At 35.0% G+C, this 18,127-nt stretch overlaps 1 protein-coding gene across 1 annotated transcript in view; it reads right to left on the bottom strand.

The window, feature by feature from the left end:
* LOC149576941 (putative uncharacterized protein YDL057W) overlaps positions 1–18,127 on the bottom strand; it is a 280,773-nt gene that overhangs the window by 170,525 nt on the left and 92,121 nt on the right. The window contains exons 2-3 of the mRNA XM_089821098.1: positions 3,753–3,871; positions 1,172–1,254 (exon numbers count right to left, since the gene is read on the bottom strand). Of these exons, the coding sequence (XP_089677224.1) occupies positions 1,172–1,254; positions 3,753–3,871 (202 nt within the window). The remainder of the gene's footprint in view (positions 1–1,171; positions 1,255–3,752; positions 3,872–18,127) is intronic.

Here is an 18,127-nt window from a genome sequence, read left to right as displayed (position 1 = left end):
GATATGCTATAATTTATCTATAAATAATGATGAATTACAGAATATTATATCTACATCCTATTAAAATAAGATATCCCTATTTATCCTAATATATATCCATTAATAAGAATATAAAAAATATGTATATATATATATATATATACACATTAGACATTAATAATTGTATATATAAATTATATTTCAATCCTGTCACTATTTGATCAATAGAAGTGAAGTCTGTGATTGTTACCAAGGAGGGACTTGTATAAATTCCAAGTAAATGGATCTTTTTTTCCAAAATAGGGTGGGGATCAATGAGCCCAAGGGCCTTGAGGGCATCATACAAAGTAAGGCTTAAGTGAATGATCTGTAAATTTTGAGGGACTCCATTGCAAGTTGGTGTCTAGGCAAATTGGATAACATATCCTTCCGTCATTGAGCTGAATTAGTAATAGGGTTGGATATGAGTGTTATAGATAACTTAAATGTAATAAGATAAATAACTAATCCTATAAGAGAACACTACAATTCAAAATCTAATTGAGAAATATAAGATAAATTAAGGTAGGTTCCGACACAAGAGATTACACCCATTTAGGTCTCCACTCCCAAACTTGGACTAAAAAGCATGCCATTTACATGGAGCCAAAGAATAATGGTGTTTGTTATAGATATTATGTGAATAATAGTAGTATATATTTGAAACTTGCATTTCACTTGGGTAAAGTTTTTGTATGCTTACTAGTTACTGGCATGAATCCAGGAGTAGAAAAGTTGATCCCTTTGGAAAGCTATAAATCATGTATGAATCCAGGACTAGAAAATTCGATCCATTTTGAAAGCTATAAATTGTTAATTCTTTGAAGAGTTTATAATAGCAATTACCTTTTTTAGGTCACATATGTAGCCCCTATCATTGTAAAAACTATTTTACAGTCAAAAACAATAATCAAGTGAAAATGAAAGTAGAGAACATTCATAAAGAGGACTTGTCCTAAAAAAGTGCCATCTTCATATGCTGAAATATTTTAATAGATAAGAATTAGTTATGTCGAGCAAGTTCCCATAGTAGCTAACCAAGAAATTAGCTATCATTTCCATAGGCAAAGGTGATATGGCTTGCATTTATAACAAAATGTCAGTAAAAAAGAATTGGATTAGATCAAAAATCATGACTGCCTTTTAAGCTTACCCATTTCCAGAAAAATCGAAGCGGAAGGCACTAATCCCATTGCTAGTCAATGCAGTTGCCAGATTCACTAGAGTCCCACTCTCCTGAGATGATTGATTCAAAATTTCAAACAGCCTGTCAGAACTTTACACATAAACTTGCAAAGGCAGATAGCAAGTAAAGCTTAAAAACTCTTCATGTGCGTGCAACCTCAATTATTCTTTTAAGTTAATGAAAATATATACAAATAGCAGTGAGGTTCAAAAAATCTGAGCCTGTATAGAAGGTCATAGGACACATAAAGAGAAGCTTCTGTAGAAGAAATGATACCAGAACAGAAGAAGAATTTAAAAAGAACCCAAATTATAGAATACTAGATCTGCAGGAACAAAAGCATAAACATTTCTGTAACAGATGATGCAAAAGGAACATAAAAAATGGATTTTGTTGGAAACTGTGACAAAACAAAAATAACTCCAAGTCTGAGACTTAATAGCTTAAAGCAAAAGTGTTCTAGAAATATTCTTCCTATGCTTTCTATTGATATTTAAATGCACTCAAGACAGCTCGTGGTTCAAGTGGATGGTTTGGTAGTGGCAGGTAGGGTGTTCTCCTTGACCAAAAAGGCATCATTTTTCTTCACAACAATAATATTTGTAGCAGAAACAGTTCCGAAGGGTGCAGCTTGCAGGGGCTTCAGATTGTGTGGTAGAGTTTACATTGGGTTGGTGGAATTAAACACAAGTCTGTGAAGGAGCACTTCTAACAACTTTTTAACTTCCAAAAAGAATGACTAGAGGCAAGTGAACAGAGACCAAGGTGGAAAGAAAAGCCGAGGTTTTTAGAGTATAAGGAGGTGCTGCCAATTACCTAGAGCTCCTTGAGAAAATCATTCCTTGGACAACCAACAAAGAAATCAACTTGTCCATCAAGGCTACCAAGGGTTGTGCCGTCCTGTGAAATATTAGTATTGAAATAGCCACTGTGCAAACAAATGCCAAAAAAAGGTATGTGCAAACAAATGAACAAATTAAAAAACATTTCAATGACAACAGTTACCCAAAAACCAGTCAAAATGGGTAAAGCTCAAAACAGATCGCAAAAAACAATGATTTATTTGTAGTTTGTAAAGGAAAATTTGCACGGGCAGATTTATTGAAAAATTGCAAGTACTGCTGGTTAAAAATTTCCAACAATATCGATTAGCGATTTCTCGCAATATTCTCATTATTTATGCTTCTATACTATGAAAATCTGCCACAATGGCATCATTTTTGTTGTTTTTTCTCCAGGTCAGATTTCATTCTGATTGTTTACTTCATGGTAAGGGGTATGACCATAAGCACAAAAACCTAAGTGACCATGAGGAGTACAGAAGATTTATTAAAATCACCCAAGGAAAGAAAGGCATGGCACGGGGAGACATTGAGGATTATCTCCATTAGAGAATGGAGAAATTACTTAAAACCCTTTGGTAACTACAAGATCCTTAGTATATTAATTTTGACATGGCGATGGTCACAAAATGATCCATAAACAGCACTTACGCCATACACATTTTAATTGAAGAATTAATGAGCTACACTTTCTAGGTAAGCAATTTATCAACAAATATGAAGGAAATTAAGAGCAGTAACACAAAAAATATAAGGCAGAATTAAAACTTCAGAGCCCACATTCCAAGAGAGAACAATATTAAAAGTGAGCCAAAACTCTTAACACATTCACTGTCTTCAAAGGGAGGTACAATCTAAGGCCTCCTGAATGCACCAGCCTGAAATCAACTTATTTCAGGCCTATGACCAAAAACCTTCTTTGATAACTCTAAGGGTGCTTACAACTATAATAAAAAAAACTTTGATGGTGCCTTGGATCTTAGAAGACATTGAAAATGAACTGGATGAGGAATTCAAATCATTCTCAATTTCAAAGGCATTACAAGCCATTTTAAAACACTTATCAAAACCACCACTTCCATCAAAAATCACCATGGTGTTTCACAATCGCCACAGAAGCTTCGCAACTGCTGCCTTCCAAAACCAGCAGTTTCAAGCAAAGGCCTAGAATAATTCATTTCTCAATTACAGTCCTTTTGACAAGGCATGTATTGTAATTCCTTTTGACAAGTACAGTCCTTCGCAATTAAACAGAAAAGAATAAATGAACTTGGTATAGAATAAGTACTCGAGTTGAATAAATATGCAATTTTATGACTAAGACTCTTTACCTAAAGGCTTTTTAAGTCTGGGTCAAGCAAATTACATCTAGACATCCATAATTATCATTTTTAGAATTGATGCAATTATTGACACTACCCTTAAGTCATTCCTATTTAATATCCTTGGTTAAGCATTAAGTTTTAACCCATCGCCTACCACAAAAACACCACACGTGACTTTGTGTTGCAATTTGAGCTCATAATAGGAACCCGTTTCCTGCAAGTATTTAGGCACAAAGCTCATTTTGATCCTCCCAAAATAACAGTAAAATGTCATTTTGCGGTATAAGATAAGCAAGAGAGTCGATAGGAAGATAGGACTGTATGCAAGACCTAAGAAAACGTTTATCAGTAAAATCTTATTCAAGAATCTCCAATTGGTACCTTAGATGATCGAAATCCATGACAAAGGATGACAAGGTCTTTTGAGCCAGTATCATCCAGCAGCCCCACTAAATTTCCCCCATCCTCTTTTGGAATCATGATTCTCTCCTGCACAATCACTTCAGAAACAGCATTTATCAGTACAAAATCCTTAAAATTCACATTTTTTAAATTCGACCGAGTATAATGCTTCCATTCATCTCTTATTTAATCTTAATAGGTAAAATTTGATTTACAGGAAAGTTAAAAACATCATCTCCAGAGCACTCTCATTGACAAAAGTCTTTAAACAACTACAGTATAGAGATTATATAATGTTGCCTAAGAATGTTGAGATTAGTTATATTTTTCTTTGTATTTATGGCTAGGAGTTGATTTATCTTGGATCGAGCTTTTATCTAACCTTGAAGATAAAATGCAGTTGATATTAGAGTCAGGAACACTGACTCCAAATATGTCAATGAAAGCAATGTTTAAGAAAATACGGTCTAGCAATTGCAAAATGAGAGATTTTATAGTCACATTTGAATTAAAGTAAAACATATTGAGAACTAATATTTTTTTATTTCCAAAAGTGTATTTAAGGGGGATATGGGTTTAGCAAATTCATTCTTGGAATTGTTATTTTAAAACCCCAACTGCGGCGATTTGCCTATTATTCAACTCTCTGTCCTAAGACGAGAGACTCTATGGCAAAGATTGATTTTAAGGACAGAAACCCTCCCAGCCAATTTCAAATGGATTCATATAGGTTTTATAGATGTGCTACACAGTAAAAGATTTGATAAAGAGATTACCATTGGAAAGTTGAAATATCATTTCCAAGATTGCATTTTTTATTTCCACATTGAAGATTGAGAGTTGTCCAAATCAATCATCTGCTTGCATTTATTATCAAAATATCAGTGAGGAATTTGTACGTTGAGCCAAAACTGACCGTACCAATTCAGAGTTAATATTCTATTGTTGACCTTTCAAATAGGCCATACAAAGGAAGATATAATCTGGCAATACTCCTAAAGGTTGGGCTTATGATATTTTGAAGTTAATATGAGCAGTTGTGGAGTGTGAAAGTGCTGCATCTTTTGCGTGTTGACAAATTGATCCTTGGTTGACCAGATACTCTGCTGTCACCTGCTGGCCATGACACTTGAAAGGCCTGATATATCTGGTCTGGCACAGGGCATGAGGGATTTAACAATGAATGCTGCCTGTAACAAGGGTTTTAGCAACCTATTTGCCAGTCGCATCATAAACTCACCTCTTTCCATCTATTCAAAGTGGGCCACTGCAAATTGGGTCAAAATCCATGCATTTTAAGACTGTAGCAGTCACTATCGAGGGTTCTTTTAGCTTCATCTTTAATAGTTTCATGGAGGGTATCCCAAGTTTGAAAAAGCAGTACAAGCCTATCTAGTCTGCAATGACATTCAACAGCACTTTTGTATTGTCCAACACATTGAGGTTAGAATTGTTCCATATTAATTTGTGAATTCATGGTATTCGATTTCAGTAATGGTATTAATGCATTGTATGTTAGTAAATTTGAATACATTGTGCTTGATAAAATTATGTCGTGATTCTATAATTCATATGAAAATATATATAAGCTCTATTCCATGTATTTGATGATTGTCTTGCTCAATGCATACAATAACTTACAACAAAAATAAAATAACCAAAACAATATACTATTTGGCATTTGCCATTTTAGTGAACATTGTTAAAAATTAAAATTCACAAACTTTTAGCTTGGCACCTGCAGTGGTCTCAGAGTTGGTTTTCCTGCCAATTTGTTGCAGCCTAGCAAAAGAGCTGACAAGTATTATCAGAGGAATCCCAAAAGAGGGAAATTTAATTTTCCAAAAAATCTAGAAGGGTTTCCTTTCACAAATTCACAAGTTGTGATGTCCCAATCCTATCCATGAAACCAATTGAGCATAAAATACATGTTTGGTCCAGTTGTGACAGACCTTGGACACTTTCAAGTTAGTTAGCAAGTAGAAATAACAATTGTACATAGCATTAAGTAGTTACAAAAGTTTAGCATTGCATTTCCTTGGTGAAAGATAATAGATAGAGCCAATTTGTATTATGGAGGACATCAAGATGAAAGCTTATGCAATATCAAGGAAAAATGTCTTATCTATAAGACTTCAGAAGTTTTTAGACAGCATCTTCATGAAGCATCAACTTGTCACATACCTCTTGACTACTCAAACCTAACTATGTTTTATTTGATGCACTAAATGATATATTCTGGTTTTCATAAAACAATGGTAATATTTTATTTGATGCCCTAGTTAATATAATATGGTTTTCATAAAACAGTGGTTATGTTTATCTGATGCCCTAGATGGTTATACTTCTTGCTTATCGTGGAACAATGGTTCAAATTTTATTAGATGACTGATTTAATGTTATGTTCTTAATCTTAAGTTGTGAATGGGTTTATTGCACATATATTATGATCAAGATGATGATTGTGGACTGACTACTTTTCTTTGACTGAGAGGTTGGAGGAGATGATCATCCTCCAAGGAGGGAGGGATAGTATCACCAGGTATGGGATGCAAACATGGTCATGAGCTCTATATATCTGACTCTTGGAACTGGTAAGTACATACTAGCTAGGTTAAGGTTGATGCAAACCTAGGAAGTAAAGGTTTGGACTAGATTCCTAGTTGGTCTTACTTCATCAGCTGGCCAAGTTGATAGTAATTATTTTGGTTAGGATCTTCCATCTTGGATGTGGACCCTTGTTTGACCTATTTTCTTTATTATCATTTAAGGTGAGAAATTTGGTAATAATGTTTTAATATAAATAATTATACTCTCATTATATTGTGTGTGTGTGTGCACGGTACATATACATACACATATCATATGTATGTATATAAGAATGTGTTACGTCTCCTCTCTCGAAGAGAATTTAATAAATATCTCATGATATTAAACTATTACAAAAAGTAAATACTGGATAATAATAATATATAAATAATTAATATTACATAATTAAGTTGGAAAGGGTATACTAGAGGGGGTATACTAGACGTCTAACCTAAGTAGGAAAGCTAATTTTTGAGGGGGTATACTAGATGTATAACCTAAGTTGGGAAGGGTGTGAAACTTGACTAGATAATTGACCAAGCTTGCAACTAGAAACCTTGGCCAAGGTACACTAAGTGATTGTTACTACAATGGCACAGATACATAACCTAGTTAGAGGAGTAGATAAAGTGTATGATTGGCTAGAGCCATTTAGGATCATCCACTAGATTATAGGTTCAGACGACTTGTCTCATCACCACGTTTACACATCTCCGAAGAGTCGAACAGCTTCGAGTAGGAAGTTGTGCAAAGGGGATCAATAGATCTGTGCTTGGGTAGTAAAAACGCCCTAGTTGTACTTTCCCTCCTATGTTGCATTTGATCACGAGGAAACTCACATGCGCATAACATAGTAATTCCTAACCCTACTTCGTACTTCTTATAGTTGTTTAATTTAAAGTATTATAGCTTCTTATTTCTTAGCGATATAACTTTTTGCTATAACATGAAATCGTTATGTTACTTTGTGATGTTCCTATAGACACTCTTAGTCGTACAGTGCCCAAAATTGTAAGGTGTTGAGTACACTATACGCACTTTGCATATAGCTTTGGAACACAAATGTCTCAACCATAAGACCCACCCCTCTACATGGTTTGTTCATCACCATACAGCTCAATCAACCTGCCCCACATATCACCTAGTTGACCATATGATTTTTCATATGGTAGCTAGCCAACCATATGTTGCCCATACAGTGAGAAACTACATGTACGTGCTAGATTGTATAGTGATTGCCTTCTCCTACTCGTTCCTCTTCAATCTTCCACACATTCATACAACTCCTCCTCCTGCCCTACCCTATGAAGACACTTTAACTAGTATCCCTATCTCTGAATGATGTAGATGAATATTAATGTGAGTGGATTTGGGTCGCTATATCAAGGATTAATCTTGGAATATGATGTTATAGGATTACACAGCATTTATGAATACTTCCATAGAGAATAATCAATATTGGATTTCCACATGAAATAGATCTCAAATAACATTAGATTTGATCTTCATATGAAGACTCACAAAGTACGCACAAGTGAAGTATATAAATCAATATCTCCAACTACAAACTAGGGTGGTTGTGAACCACCAAAACTGCAAATACAGACCAGGGAGAATCTTCCAACTCTAAAACTATATACGAACAACCTTCAGTCTCCAACCTCAAAAAATACAAAGAAGTCAAATACATTTCATGGTCCTCTATAATGCCCAACCATTTCCTTATAAAGGTCTCAAAGAAGTATCTAGAGATTTACAATAGGTCAAAAGCTGACATTATTTTATTATTTTATTATTTGGACCCCCCTTTATTTTATACATAAATTAATTAATTAAAGAAGTCATTTATAATATTATTTAATTTTTTGAGACTAGTTAATTGATTTAATTAAATCACTTTATTAAAATCGGGGACATTACAAATCTTCTCTTCCCAAAGATTGCTTGCCCTCAAGCAATTGACCATCAAACCATTTGCCCACTACCAGCTCCAGGATCCCAAACCAAGGGCGGACGTTGATAGCATATGCACTTCCAAGACAAGTAGATCACCATTAAGACTTTGCTACACCACTCTAATATAAACATTGTCGTGCATGGAGTCACCAGGATCCCATAGAAGCCAATCATGAAATACATCGATGCTCAAATCCAAAGCCTTCATGGTATCAATCTCTTCCCAAAATTGATGGTCTCGAATGTCAAAACTCATCTACAACATGTTATTCCCATATAGATACCAGATCACTCTTTTTGAAAAGCAATGATCATGTTTGTTGCATGTTCCACAAAAGCAAAAACTCCATACTCAACAAATTATAGACCTTGCACATGAAAAGGATCACTAGTAGTGTTTGCATCTCCAAGCGAATTGATTGATCAATGTTGGCTTGGCAAACTCCATGCAAGTACCCTCTTGAACCTTGTTGTCATGTAGTCTTAGGTTTTTTCCACTTGTAGGCATAGCAGCAGTTTCTTGCATATCCTCATGTGGCGCTTCATCTTCCTCATCACTCTTATTGTTGTCACCAACATCCATCCCCTCAATACATGAAATCATAATATGATCCATGGCGTAGAAAATTGTATTATTATGGTGCTCTTTTACCGTGATGAAAAAGCGATGAAACATATTGTGGATCAAATCTTGCAATCCTAGATCTAAGAGGAGGTTACTTTGATTTTTGTATAGATCTCCAGTATTGTAAATCTTCTAGCAAACTGACCCCTATTGATGTCATCAAGTTTTTGAAAGTTATTAGTAATCAAGTACAATATCTCTGTCATGGTATCATCATTATACAATACTCAAGGAGCTAAGATTCTCAAAATCTCATATAGACATTTTGTAACTGCTAGCTTGGTTTCCTTTTCATGGTGTCTCAACAACTTGAGTTGTCTTAGGCGATCTCAATTGACGCAAGGATCCTCTAACTAAATTTTGGAGGTGACTAGTTCACCTTACTCAAACATACTTCCAATTTATCTAATGGACTATCAAAACCATCAATGAGCACTTTGCCAATCTTTTGTAGCACATTCGACCACCACTATCCATCATTGGCTGCTATACTAAGATCCAAACGCCGAACTCTTAATCTCGCCCTGACAAGCTAGCAAGATCACCAACTCTGACACCATTGAAGAGTTCCTGTCGACACCCTATCCGTACAGTACCCAAAATTTTGAGGTACCGTGCACACTGTATTATTTTTGCATACACCTTTAGCACACGGATATCTCGGTCGTATAGCCCACCCTTCTGTATGGTTTGTCTACCACCATATGCTTTAGTCAACCTACCCCGCATACCATCTTGTTGACCATACGGTCATTTTCATATGATGATTGGCCATTTGTACGTTGCTTGTAGGGTGAGAAACTATCCACACATGCTATGTCGTACAGTGATTGCCTTTTCTTGCATGTCTGCGTTCAGTCTTCCCACACCTTTGTACTCCAACTCCTGTGCTTCTATACAAAGATGCTCAGACTAGTAACCTATCTCTGAATGAAGTCGATGAATATTAGAGGATTAATGTGATTGTATTTGGGTCTGTATATCAAGGATTAAACTTGGGATGGGATGTTGTAGGATTATGCATTGTTTATGAATGCTTCCACAAAGAAAGAATAATGTGTTGATAGTCAATATTGGATTTCCACAAAAAATAGATCGTAGATCACATCAGATTTGATTTTCACATTAAGACTCACAATCTACACACAAGTGAAATTCCTAAATCGATATCTCCAACTATAGACTAAGGTTGTGAACCACCAAAACTACAAATACACACTAGGGAGGATCTTCCACCTCTAAAATTGTGTACAAAGTACCTTCAACATTTAACTTTCAGAAATATAGATAAGAGTTCAAATACATTCCATAATCCTCTACAATGCCTAGCCATCTCCTTATAAATGCCTCTAAGAAGCATCTAGAGATCTACAATGGATCACAAGCTAACATTATTTTCTTCATTTATTATTTGGGAGCCCCATTATTTTATAATACTATTTGATTTTGCTAATCAAGTCACTTTTAAAAAAAGTTGATTGGTAATAGGCTAAAGCCGAGATTAATTATTATTTGTTTGAGGTTAATTATTATTATTGGTTTGAGATTAATTATTATATTTGTTAACTTCGACTAGACTCGAATCCAAGACCTCCCAAATGAGAGGCTCACAACTTACAATTGTGGTGTACATTGTTGCCTAGTCACTTTTTTAAAATTGGGTGCATTACATGTATTCTTTTTATTGTTGTAAAAAAAAGTATATTGCATTGTTAGTAGACCATGAATTCTTGTTTTTCTTTTACCGGATCTTATTGTAATTGCATGTTGATCCAAAGTGTCTAGGGACATTAGACTGAAATGAGTGAAACTCATATTTAAAATAAATTTCATATTTTTTTGGGTCTTTTCTAGGTTCTAATAAATGGCATTTTCAAAGGTGTTCTAGTCAAAATCTGAAGTTGAGACTTTTATCTGTCCCTAAAATTAAGCAGCCAAAGGCTCACTGCTTTAGGGACTACAACTAGATTTTTAAGTATTTCTTTCCAATAGTGCAGATGGTTTTGAATTTCGAGCACTAAGTCGAAAGTTACAACCCCACCAAGTTGGGGTAAATAAATTCCTAGTTTTTGAAATTTTTGTATAAATTTTGTTATGTTATTACAGCCAAATATTCAATTTGAATTCTTATGAGTTTGGTGAATTATGATGTTCCATGGTTGTATATATCCTTATTATTTCAAATAAGAGGATGGCTTTTGGATTGCATACAACTCTTTCGAGTTTTTCCAAATTGAACATAGATACCGCAGGTTTTTCACACCAGATATTGTTGTTTCAGCCCATTTCTTAAATCGGATTAGTGGTATCGGAGTGGAAACACTCCTAAATGCCAATTCACACAAGATCTTCCTATTAAAGGTTAGGACTGGACACAAAATTTGTCTAAATACTCTCCTTTGATACGCACACAACCAAAGATGTCAGACAATTCATTAGACGCTGAAGAAAATGGTGGAAGAGACTTTAATTAGGCAATGAGAAGCGATGATGAATCAATTTTCATGCAATCTATAGAACCAACAATCGTTTGGGTCACTAGCACAATTCCATGGAAATACCCATCTCAAAGCACAGGTGAATTTTGATATATCAAATTTTGAAGGAAAAGTTGATGTTGATGTCATTGATAATTGGTTATCAAAATTAGATCGATACTTCGATGTAAATCATTTCTGCGATGTAGAAAAGTTAACATTCGTTCTCTTGAAAGCTGAAAGCCATTTGAAACTAGCATGGGAAACTAAAACGTTGAATAAAGATAGGGAATCACTTGTTGGAGAAGTAATTGGAATACTCTCTAATAACAGGCCCAAATAGGGAGAATTTGTGGAATACATAAAAGAAACATACTTGCCTGAAGATATATATGAACTGAAATATATAGAATGGAAGTTGCTTCAACAAAAGAGGGACCAATCTGTGCAAGATTACACCAATATATTCCATGCACTTTCAGAAAAACTTGGTATAGAAGATTCAGAGAAGCACCGAATTCTGGAATATCATAGTGGACTTCATAGATATATTCAAAATGAGATGGAGTTCTTGAATATTGAGACATTGGCAATCGCTTGCAAATATGCTACAAAATTGAAGAGAAATTCAAACAGGGAGAGAAGAGAGACTAGTTTGCAAATAATAAGCCAAAGGGTGAAGGTAGCAATAAATTTACAAGAAAATGGGTGGGCAAGGACCCTCCCTCAAATTCACCTAAGAATACTATTATCACCTAAAACTGCACCCTTCTTAAGTTTGACAAAACTTAACATTTCAAGTAAACATTGAAACACTCCTAATATGTGGGTCACTTGACGAATAAGGTCGGCTCCTAGCTTCTAAACTATTGAAATTTCCAGGAAAAGGGATAGAGAAACTTGAAATGAAAAGACTGATAACTTAAGAAAACATGAAACTTCGAAAAAATTCCACCGCATGAGCCTAAAGTAAATCAACTTTATGGAAATGAACACTTCAAAATGACACTAATCCACTTGCAAATAAGAATCCCAGAATCACCACTTGTTATGAATCTCTCACACATAAATATTTCACTAACTAGTTAAAAATGATAGAAAATTGAACAGGAAAATGACTTCCACAAGACAACTCTTGATGATTCAAACAACAACACGGTTAATAACCTATGCAATGATCATTTACAACAAGAAACAAATACATGAGACAGATTGAATGAGAAGGTTTGACAACACTTCAAAATTCTACCTTATCAATCACTTAATGCAACTAGACTGCAATAACAAGTAGGACAAGACTTGATAATTTGCAAATAATAGGCCTTCAAATATATTCACTTCAAAACTGAGTTACAGAAAATATGATGCCAAAAAGACAAAGCATTAGAAAAATGACTAAGTCCTCTTCTCTCAATAATCAAAACTAATTACAAAATGAGTTCCAAACTCACTAAGTATAAAAATCCAACCACCTGGGTCGGGTCCATGAAAATAGCTAGCAAAAATGGATCTAGAAGCTTCCAAAATGAAGTCCCAACCCTCAATAACCTCCACTAAGTCATAAACATACCTATGACACTCAAAATTGTCCACAAATCGCTCAAATTGGCCATAAAAACTTCTCAACTGCCAAGACAAGGTCAAGTTCAACCTTCATCAACTCCTCACTTCACTCCTCATACTTCTAAACCAATTCAAACACTTGGTCAAAACATAATGAGTTTAACTTCACTCAATGACACATGTTGCATATGTAATAAAGGTTTGCATTAAAAGAGAAACAAAAATATAAAATGGTTTATAAATACCATTAAATACTTTTATTCTAACATTACAAAACTTTGCAAATCACTTTCTTTTAACAAGTGCTACCCTTAGACCTAGTCATGAACATGACATGATATTAGGAAAGGAATAAAAATGCCACAAAAATACCAAACAGAATCCAAAAAACATTAAACTTGTTTTAGAAACATATACATTGGCACTTTTTCCTCATTTCATTTCATTTCTGCCGTGAATTTGGAGACTCATTGGCACCTTTATTGTTTGATTTAACTGGTATTTGTGATTCATCAGCAACTTTACCAGCTGCATTGTTGAGCTCAAAAGCTCTCTTTTTAGTTCTGGTGTAAACAGCAATTGTAGGGTCATCCATATTCACACCACAGAACTCCTCCCCTTGCCAATTTAAAAGTCCAGTCTCATTTGGATGTTGATTCTGATATGGAACAGCGTCATCATGAGGTGCATCTTGCTGGTCCATTGGCGTATTCTGTACCATCAATGCTTGGTTGATCACACCATTTGCACATGTACTTCGATTATGTGGCTGATTGCATGGAAAACACCACTCATAATCAGCAAGAAGATTGTTTTGAGCAGGTACTATATCTTTTGAAGTACTAGACGCAGCGGGATTATATGGTTGAAATGGCCTTGAATTTACATTCTACCTATTTCCTTGGTATCCTCCTTGATAATTTTGCTTATCGCCTTGATACTCGCCTTGGTTCTGCTATTGGAAATTATTATTTGGCTGGTAAGGCCTTGAGCTTTGGAATTGTTGTTTTTTAATATTTATCAACTCATTACAGAATGTTTGTAAAATACCTTTGATTTCATGTAAATCATTCGGTTGAGCTGACACACCACTTGCAGCTACTGTTTGCAGTGAATTTGGAGCTGGTAGTGCTGGTGCTGGTGGCATTGTTGCTAATGGGACCTCTTGTAGTGGTACTGTAGGCTATGTAACCAGCGCCATAGGGAAAATAGGCATTGGTGGCCTTGGAGCTATCTAACCAACTTGTATCAAATTATTCTCTGCTCTAATAGCTAGCTAGTAAGCTGCAGGTAATGTATTGCCACCTAATGTTTGGATCATAACAACAATATTGCTATTAAAAGCCCTTAAATAATATAAGAACGCATGTTCAGCAGTAGGCCTCACTATCACAAGAATTCTTTCCCAAGTCTTTTGAAATCTAAAATTAAAATCAGAAACTTGCTCATATGGTGCTCTCTGAATGGTGCCCAGCTGCTGAACCAGCGATAGATGATCAAAATTATCTTTGAAAAATTCGCATAGTGCTCCACCAAGTTGATCCCAATCTACTATTGATCTTGCAGCTAATCTTCTATACCATTCCAAAGCCTTTCCCTTGAAAGACGTAGCTAATAGCCTCACAGCAACATTGTCTTTCGTAATATGATGTAAGGCACACAGGTTTGCAACATCTTGAATGTGCTCAGTGGGGGTAACTTGATCTTCTCTTGAGAAATAAGGTAGGCTTTTGAGGGCTGCCACTGGTATATCATCATGTTGAGCCAAGTTTAAAGGACTACCCTAATTAAAAGCAGCAAAAGCTCTAGCCATTTGAGCCAGTAAAGTTCCACTTCTTGGTATCTCGACTTGAGCAGCACGAACTCTTGCAGCAGGAGGTGTTGATCGCACTCTCCTTGTGTAAACAAGAGTTTCTTGTATTTTTTTCAAATGTCATTTTTCCTCTTCTGTGAGGAGACAACTCTCTATATTGAAAGTTCTCTAATCTTCTTGTGTGTCGTTTCATAAAAATGATATAGAACTAATCCTTCTAATTTTTTACCAATAGAGTCGCCAACTGTGCTGAAAAACTTGTGAGTGCAGGCTTACACAGTAAAACCAGCAAATTTTTAAATTAAAATTAAAAAAACAATATGTTATACTGTCCCACCGAGCGTGCCAAAATTGTTAGCACCAGAATTTGCACCCTAAAACTAAGCACCTAAATACTTAGAAATTCTGGTGAACATGGGAACAATCACAAGTTTGTGGGTAAACTATGCAAGTGACTAAACCTTCGAATTCTAGGCCGGTTCCTGTTGAATGCTATATGATGTTCCACCTATACTATGAACTTATGAGGAAAAGGGGGTAGGAAGTACGAAAAAAGGATTATTTAAACCAAAAAGGTGATGCACCTAAACAACAATAAAGGATTTGACATTTTAAAAAACACAATGATGTGACATTAATCAATTATGAGATACAACTTTGATGAAAATCTCTGCATAAAAGTGTTTCAGAAGAAGGCCTTATTGAATAATATCAAAAGATATAAACCATAATCAATATTATTTCATAAAACTGCACAACTTGTGACCTATGCATAACAATTTTACTAACACATAGGTGTGAAAATGAGACATAAACTTAAAGGTTCTTGATAGAACACAGAAAATAAACATCAATCACCAACCTTGCACAACAATGAGTCCCAAAGTAGATCCAGATAATTGTATTATGCCTTCAAAGGTCAACAAACATCAACTTCAGAGATACAACTCAGAAAAATGAGCATACAAAGGACGATAAAATGTCACAATAGTCTATTCTCCTCTCAGAACTACATCCATCCATCCCTTGGTATCACAGTTTCAGAATACTAAATACCAAACTCTTGGTCGGAATCAAGAAACCAAGCTACAATAAGGGAGTCAAAACTTATCAAAAAAATGACTCACTGCTTAACAATTGTACTAAGTCATAACAGAACCTATGAATCACCTTTAACTGCCCTCAAAAGACTCAAAACGTCAATAAATGGCCTCATACTGCCAAGACAAAGTCAAAATTTGACCCACAGTCCTAGAATGACTCAAAAACCCTTAAATTTGACCTTAAATGATGTTACTAAGTCTTTGAAAATAATAACCTCTAAGACTTAGTCTTTAAAAAAAACATGTCATATTGACTTGTTAAATCTAAGACTAAATCAAATTCCCCCTTTCTCTCTTATTTGCATTTGATAAATAACAGAAAATATTAAGTGACTTACAAATGTCACTTAACATTTAATGTTTTACAATATTTTCAATGCAAAATTTAATAAAAGAAAAATAGAGATAACCCTAACGCCTAATACCCTCTCACACCACTCATGGTACATGCAATTTCACTATACTTTGCAAAAAAAAATAAAGTTTAAGAGGGCAAAAGAAATCCCTTCTTTACTTACGGATTTCAAAAAAAATGAAATGCAGCAAAGGTTATTATAATGGTATTTGCAAACTTAAAAGTTGCTCATTTTCGTTTACATTGCCTAGAGAGATGAGAGGGAGTCGGCTAGGGTTTGCTGGAGGAGATTTCATCATTTTGCCATGATAATGCTTGCTGGAGCATTCAAATCAAATTTTTTATGCATGCTGTCAACTGTGACTTAGTGTTGGAAGCACGATTTTCTTTTCTACTGTTGTCATCTAGAGCCGCCATGATCTTCTATATTTTTCTTGTTGGAGGTAACGTTTTTAATCTCTTGTTATTTCCAATCATTCTTGGAAAACGCCATGTATGAGCTGTTTGCTGTTTGAAGTTTGCTGAGCATATATTTTAAAACGCCATGTCAAATGCGTTAGATATACTAGTGCTTGTGCCGCCATATTTCCTCACTAGTCCTAGAAGCACGATTTATGGGCATATTTCATGTTAATGCCGCCATGAATAAGCTTATATTTGCAGGTATCTTTTTGGATTTGCTGGGTTTTCTTTTCCTTTCGAATTCTGAAAATCGTATTTTAATATATTGAAGAATTTTGTAGGATTATCAATGTTTTTTCTTTAAGAAAAAAACCTCGGGCTATAATGACATTCTACATGCATAACTTTACTTTCTTCTTTTGCCTTGAAACCCTTGTCAGTTCTTCTTTTCACTGTCACATGGCTTTTCCTGTATTAATCTCGTCTTCATTTTCCTTGAAGAAAAAAAGTCTTTATGTCTTTGATCTGGTGTAGCTTCTCTGTTTCTCTCCTTTGTCACATGCTTCAGTTTTGCCAAGATCTACAGCTGAGGGCTTTATTTCTTTTTTCCTGAAAATTTCATGTATCAAAGAACCATGGCTTTGCTAAGTATTTGTATTTTTCACCTTAAAGCTAGTATCCCTGCAGTGTTGAATATTTCACAACTGAAATATCGTTCCTTCTAAAGAACTTACTTGTTCATGGACTTTTTCTATACACAGGTATGTTGTTTTCCATCCAGGTACTCTTACCCATGTTTTTTGTTTTGAAGTTATTGATTCTTTCTTGGGTTTTTTGGCAATTTGCACCCCACTCTTCTTCCATAATTTTACGTTTCCTTTATCCATCCTCCATTTTTTTTACATTTTCTACAAGGGTTTTGCGAAAAAAACACATCCTGGAGGTTACAATCGAACTGGGTATAGCAAAAAAACATTGTGAAATTATCATCACACCTTTCCTTTCAGCGTGCTTGATTCTAGGCATTGTGGGGTATGAATATTCCTCCTAATTTATTCATTTTCTTGCATTCTAGTCACGGGTTTCTGCGACTGTTTGGAACCCATTTCTTTTCTACTGTTATGCTTTTGATAGCTTGATATAGGGCTTCACTTTCCATCACACTATAGCAATTACAGGTGGCTATTAATCTGGATCTGGGCCCTTCTTTTATTTCGGTTGGGTCTTTGGAAATTTGTTAAATAAAGCCATGAAAGAAATTTGTTGCTATAACTTTGTCTCTATCTGCAACCATTGTAAAAGCTTTGGCTTTATTTGCTCTCCTTTCTTCTGAATATACATTACTTCTATTTGCATTTTCATACACCATATTTTTGCTGTAGCTATTTACCATTTTCGGCTTAAGCATAACATTTCTTGTATTGCAATGGTGGTACCTTGAATTTCTGCACTACTGGCATGTTGTTGGATT

The sequence above is a fragment of the Cupressus sempervirens genome, chromosome 1 (assembly GCF_028749045.1).
Source record: "Cupressus sempervirens isolate cs-2001-9-10 chromosome 1, ASM2874904v1, whole genome shotgun sequence".
In the NCBI taxonomy this organism is placed as follows: Eukaryota; Viridiplantae; Streptophyta; class Pinopsida; order Cupressales; family Cupressaceae; genus Cupressus; species Cupressus sempervirens.
This window is presented reverse-complemented; position numbering and strand designations above follow the sequence as displayed.